At 31.9% G+C, this 6,889-nt stretch overlaps 1 protein-coding gene across 3 annotated transcripts in view; it reads left to right on the forward strand.

Moving 5' to 3' along the window:
- The first annotated feature begins 597 nt into the window (after positions 1-597).
- Positions 598-6,889, forward strand: part of cdc14a (cell division cycle 14A) — a 39,517-nt gene continuing 33,225 nt past the window's right edge. For 2 of the 3 annotated variants that reach the window (XM_015390479.1, XM_015390481.1), the window contains exon 1: positions 4,221-4,648. In XM_015390479.1, coding sequence (XP_015245965.1) covers positions 4,603-4,648 — 46 coding nt within the window. In that variant the 5' untranslated portion in view covers positions 4,221-4,602. Of the gene's footprint in view, positions 1,026-4,220; positions 4,649-6,889 lie in introns of those variants that run through there. The other variant, XM_015390480.1, reaches the window with a different exon arrangement.

A 6,889-nucleotide genomic window follows, 5' to 3' on the forward strand; every position in this document is an offset into this window, starting at 1 on the left:
TAGTATTTTAATTATAGATATAGTGTTTGAAGTTTATTTTTTTTTCTCTTTAGTGATAAATTCCAACAGAGCTAGTGGTTTATAACATAGAATAGAATGAAAAATCCCTTTATTCCGTAAAAATTCAAAAAAATATCCACTGGACTTGGTTTCCAAGATTTGAAGACGTCTCAATTCAAATTTCTGGATCCGCGGTGAGTTCAAACTCACTGCGGATTTAAATTTTTACGGAATGACTATGACCTGGATGACTGAGAACCTTCATCAGCAAAATCCCTTTATTGTCCTACAATGGGCAACAAACACTGGCACTCTATAGGCCTACATATGGTATACTTAAAAGCTTCAGTTCAGAACTGTACAAATAAATGAACTCATTAGTTTGTTGTTAAAAAAAAAAGTATATTTTAATAAAACTGGTTTCATTTGCTTTAAAATCTTTTAGTTTAGGGATTCCTATTTTTCATTCGTTGACTCGTTCATTCGTTTCCCAATGGACCCTGAACGCGGCACAAAGTGTTCTGTTCACTGATTGGCTACGGGTTCCCTTAGAGCTGCTATCGTTGTTATGGTAACGTGACTTAAGGAGGGATTTAGTCAATCAGAGTTTCAGACTCTTCAAGCTTTCGGAGCTCTAACTAGCTAATATGCTAACCCGCGAACATTCATCTGATTAATGGAGGAGAAACAAAACAAAACTAACAATGGAAATAAACCCGCAACGAGTAAGAAGACGCTACAATAAGTGATGGGCAACCGAGAAGGAAGTTTTTCAACTTTTTAGTCTGTGTCCCAACCGCTCTTAGCCACGCAAGGGCTAACGAGCTGCTAGCAGTTTAAAAAGTTTCTGAAGCTGTCCAGGAGTTAGACGGAACCCTTTCTGGAGCTTTTGACGAGACCCAAACAAGTGCGGGATTTAAGACTTGACCCAAGACCGTGAAGGGTGTGAAGCACTCTGGTACCGTCTGCCCTGTTCGGGATGGCGGAAGAAGCCGAGTCCAAGGAAGCGGCAGAGTTTATTAAAGGTAACTATTATGTTTATAAACATAAAAATAAATAAACGTTAGATTTAACAGAACTTGATGACAAAGATTAAAATAGAATAAACCTTATTTTGAGAAACTTTAAATATTGTTTGCAACATTCTGAAGTTGTCGTATCGAACTAAACATTTGATTTAAAAATTTTAACATGCTTTATATAATATCAATTTTAATATTTTTATTTTTTTGTTGACTTCTACTTTTTAATTATATTGATATTATATATGTTTTAAAGATCTGAGGAAATTAAACCATTATAAGCAACTTTAGATCAGGTGGATGTTCTTCTGTCAGCTTTCAGAGTTCTTGTTTAATATCTTTTAACATTTCTGTCTCTGGTTAGTGATAATAGGAACTTTTTAAAGCCAGTTTAAACCACTGAACGGTGTAGAAAACCTGAACTATGGTGATTAGTTTGATTTAATTAACAACGAACAGGATTTTATTACATTTATAGAACCAAGGTGGTATAAGAACTTCTACAGTACCTAAAATGTGCATCATGCTGATTTTAGTAATATATTTTTTTACATCGTATTCTTTTTTTTTGTCTTATTTGATTCCATAACCTGAATGCATTGAAATTAAATAGCTGTTTAATCAAATTGTATTTTATTCATTAAAAGAAAGAGAGAATTAAACAGATCGACATGCAAAACACTTTTTTAGAATAGAAAATAGAATGGAAAATCCCTTTATTGTCCCACAATGGAAAGATTATGGTGTTACAGCAGCAACAAAAATTATTGCAAAAGTGGTCACACAAATGTGGACCTTAAAAACGTGGATAAAAATCATAAGTGACAGAGTTAAAAAAAACATAGAGGTAATTCTCCAATGTGAGATCAATTAAGTTCAGTTATTATTATTATTATTATTATGAGTTGAGCCATGATGCAATATATGTTCCTAAGCTGTAAAATTTTTTTTTCTGTTTAATTTTTAAGCTTTTTCTTGGTTTTTCTGTCAAAAACTAGCTTTTATGTCCATCATCCCCTCTGCAAAGTGAACTTTATTTAAAGCTTTGAAAAATGCTGTAAAATAATCATGTTTCACTACAAACAATAAAAATATAACATTTTCAAAGCAAGCAGCTGATGGCATCCATAAATATGAATTTATCAATCCTACTTTATATGTATATAATGGATATACAAAATAAATCGTATTTTGGCCTAATACTGAACCCTGTGGGACACCACAAATAACTTCTAACATTTAGATCTAGTTTTCTCTATTTGTACAAACACAGCCTCCTCTCGAATGTCATACTTTTTCAAACATCTAACTGGGAAATCATGATTGAATACAGTAAATGCTGTCTTAGAATATATTAATATACTCATTATTTATTTTAGGTAGGCATAAATATTGCGAATTTATATTAAATGTTCATTTATTAAGTTTATTATACAACTATCAAGTATTCAGCCTGTAGTACACTTGGTGACATTTTTGTCTAATACAGCATAGAAGTGATTTTATGTAAGAACTGGCTAATAATAAATAATTAATAATAATTATAATATTTAATAATTTTTATATAAATAATTACTACTTATATATAGTTAAATAATACAAAGTAATAAAATTTAAAATATACAATGATATAGTTTTAACATGAGTATCGGCCAATGATGGTCATTTTTAAACACATTTGCGTTGGTTCGATGAGTAAAACTGGGGCGATATTGACAAGCTATGTTTATTTCCATCTAGCTGCCAGCTGTTCGTCATGTGGCCTTGATAGTAATGCAGCGCACAAATGTGGCTGTTAAACTACAGCAGCGAAGCAATGTCAGCACCCCAACATGGGTGATTTTTTTTTTTTTTCACAGAGAAAACTTTAATATTGGCCATAATGTCAATATTGATCTAAATTTATATCTGTGCATCCCATAAGAAAATGCAACCAAGCTAACTTTAGGACTGCAGCTAATTCTGGTAATTGATTAATNATCTATGTAAAAAGGACTGGATCTTCAAGCTGCATTTTCTGCTTCTTTTCTCCCTTTAGCCAATGAATTATGTTATTGGTGCTGTCATAGAAGTAGCTAAACACTGTTAAGGTGACAATTGTGACCTATATGGATATATCTAAATGGTTTGGGTTTTAAAGCTCTGACTTTAGCTGCATTCTTTGCTTCATAGTTCCTACAACCTGTGGTTATCCCTGCTACTTTTCATTTATATGTTTGTGTACAGCCCCATGTCAAAAGCCAGCTTTTATTACTTGTGCTACGTTTTGGGAGTTTTAGCTGTCTGTTGGAAAAATGTTAAATCAGTTGTCTTCACTATGAAAGCATACCATTTAGGCTTTTAAGAATCAATTTTTGTGGGTTGGATACAATGTTTTAATTTTCCTGAGAGTTGAATTTTGGGTTTTTATTTGCTACGGGGTAAGCTGCTGCCCTAATCCTTAAAATGGACCTAAATTCCTTAAAATTATAGTGTTTGCAAGTTATCTATACTTTGATAAAGTAGTGAAAAAATAACCTTTAGTGGATATAATCTGAGATTTCCCTTTATGAAATGACACTTTGTTATGCTGAAAATTGCTGGAATGCTTGGAGTTTTAAGTAGTATTTTAATTATAGATATAGTGTTTGAAGTTTATTTTTTTTTCTCTTTAGTGATAAATTCCAACAGAGCTAGTGGTTTATAACATAGAATAGAATGAAAAATCCCTTTATTCCGTAAAAATTCAAAAAAATATCCACTGGACTTGGTTTCCAAGATTTGAAGACGTCTCAATTCAAATTTCTGGATCCGCGGTGAGTTCAAACTCACTGCGGATTTAAATTTTTACGGAATGACTATGACCTGGATGACTGAGAACCTTCATCAGCAAAATCCCTTTATTGTCCTACAATGGGCAACAAACACTGGCACTCTATAGGCCTACATATGGTATACTTAAAAGCTTCAGTTCAGAACTGTACAAATAAATGAACTCATTAGTTTGTTGTTAAAAAAAAAAGTATATTTTAATAAAACTGGTTTCATTTGCTTTAAAATCTTTTAGTTTAGGGATTCCTATTTTTCATTCGTTGACTCGTTCATTCGTTTCCCAATGGACCCTGAACGCGGCACAAAGTGTTCTGTTCACTGATTGGCTACGGGTTCCCTTAGAGCTGCTATCGTTGTTATGGTAACGTGACTTAAGGAGGGATTTAGTCAATCAGAGTTTCAGACTCTTCAAGCTTTCGGAGCTCTAACTAGCTAATATGCTAACCCGCGAACATTCATCTGATTAATGGAGGAGAAACAAAACAAAACTAACAATGGAAATAAACCCGCAACGAGTAAGAAGACGCTACAATAAGTGATGGGCAACCGAGAAGGAAGTTTTTCAACTTTTTAGTCTGTGTCCCAACCGCTCTTAGCCACACAAGGGCTAACGAGCTGCTAGCAGTTTAAAAAGTTTCTGAAGCTGTCCAGGAGTTAGACGGAACCCTTTCTGGAGCTTTTGACGAGACCCAAACAAGTGCGGGATTTAAGACTTGACCCAAGACCGTGAAGGGTGTGAAGCACTCTGGTACCGTCTGCCCTGTTCGGGATGGCGGAAGAAGCCGAGTCCAAGGAAGCGGCAGAGTTTATTAAAGGTAACTATTATGTTTATAAACATAAAAATAAATAAACGTTAGATTTAACAGAACTTGATGACAAAGATTAAAATAGAATAAACCTTATTTTGAGAAACTTTAAATATTGTTTGCAACATTCTGAAGTTGTCGTATCGAACTAAACATTTGATTTAAAAATTTTAACATGCTTTATATAATATCAATTTTAATATTTTTATTTTTTTGTTGACTTCTACTTTTTAATTATATTGATATTATATATGTTTTAAAGATCTGAGGAAATTAAACCATTATAAGCAACTTTAGATCAGGTGGATGTTCTTCTGTCAGCTTTCAGAGTTCTTGTTTAATATCTTTTAACATTTCTGTCTCTGGTTAGTGATAATAGGAACTTTTTAAAGCCAGTTTAAACCACTGAACGGTGTAGAAAACCTGAACTATGGTGATTAGTTTGATTTAATTAACAACGAACAGGATTTTATTACATTTATAGAACCAAGGTGGTATAAGAACTTCTACAGTACCTAAAATGTGCATCATGCTGATTTTAGTAATATATTTTTTTACATCGTATTCTTTTTTTTTGTCTTATTTGATTCCATAACCTGAATGCATTGAAATTAAATAGCTGTTTAATCAAATTGTATTTTATTCATTAAAAGAAAGAGAGAATTAAACAGATCGACATGCAAAACACTTTTTTAGAATAGAAAATAGAATGGAAAATCCCTTTATTGTCCCACAATGGAAAGATTATGGTGTTACAGCAGCAACAAAAATTATTGCAAAAGTGGTCACACAAATGTGGACCGTAAAAACATGGATAAAAATGATAAGTGACAGAGTTAAAAAAAACATAGAGGTAATTCTCCAATGTGAGATCAATTAAGTTCAGTTATTATTATTATTATTATTATGAGTTGAGCCATGATGCAATATATGTTCCTAAGCTGTAAGATTTTTTTTCTGTTTAATTTTTAAGCTTTTTCTTGGTTTTTCTGTCAAAAACTAGCTTTTATGTCCATCATCCCCTCTGCAAAGTGAACTTTATTTAAAGAACAACGAAACCTAGGCTTTGAAAAATGCTGTAAAATAATCATGTTTCACAACAAACAATAAAAATATAAAATTTTCAAAAGCGAGACATGCATCTGGCTGTTGTCAGGTTAGCTGATGGCATCCATAAATATGAATTTATCAATCCTACTTTATATGTATAATGGATATACAAAATAAATCGTACTTTGGCCCAATACTGAACCCTGTGGGACACCACAAATAACTTCTAACATTTAGATCTAGTTTTCTCTATTTGTACAAACACAGCCTCCTCTCGAATGTCATACTTTTTCAAACATCTAACTGGGAAATCATGATTGAATACAGTAAATGCTGTCTTAGAATATATTAATATACTCATTATTTATTTTAGGTAGGCATAAATATTGCGAATTTATATTAAATGTTCATTTATTAAGTTTATTATACAACTATCAAGTATTCAGCCTGTAGTACACTTGGTGACATTTTTGTCTAATACAGCATAGAAGTGATTTTATGTAAGAACTGGCTAATAATAAATAATTAATAATAATTATAATATTTAATAATTTTTATATAAATAATTACTACTTATATATAGTTAAATAATACAAAGTAATAAAATTTAAAATATACAATGATATAGTTTTAACATGAGTATCGGCCAATGATGGTCATTTTTAAACACATTTGCGTTGGTTCGATGAGTAAAACTGGGGCGATATTGACAAGCTATGTTTATTTCCATCTAGCTGCCAGCTGTTCGTCATGTGGCCTTGATAGTAATGCAGCGCACAAATGTGGCTGTTAAACTACAGCAGCGAAGCAATGTCAGCACCCCAACATGGGTGATTTTTTTTTTTTTTCACAGAGAAAACTTTAATATTGGCCATAATGTCAATATTGATCTAAATTTATATCTGTGCATCCCATAAGAAAATGCAACCAAGCTAACTTTAGGACTGCAGCTAATTCTGGTAATTGATTAATCTTTTTATTTTTTTTAATTAATAATCGGCTGACAAAAGGTTAGTTAAAGGGAATTTTTACAGATTAAAACCAGGTGAAACTAAAACTTCCATTTAGGAGTTTTGGGTAGAGGCTATTAAAAAAAGAAAAAATTTTTTTTTTTTTTTATTATTATTAATAATCGGCTGACAAAAGGTTAGTTAAAGGGAATTTTTACAGATTAAAACCAGGTGAAACTAAAACTTCCAT

This window comes from Cyprinodon variegatus, unplaced genomic scaffold (assembly GCF_000732505.1).
Source record: "Cyprinodon variegatus isolate N-32 unplaced genomic scaffold, C_variegatus-1.0 Scaffold501, whole genome shotgun sequence".
Lineage (NCBI taxonomy): Eukaryota > Metazoa > Chordata > Actinopteri > Cyprinodontiformes > Cyprinodontidae > Cyprinodon > Cyprinodon variegatus.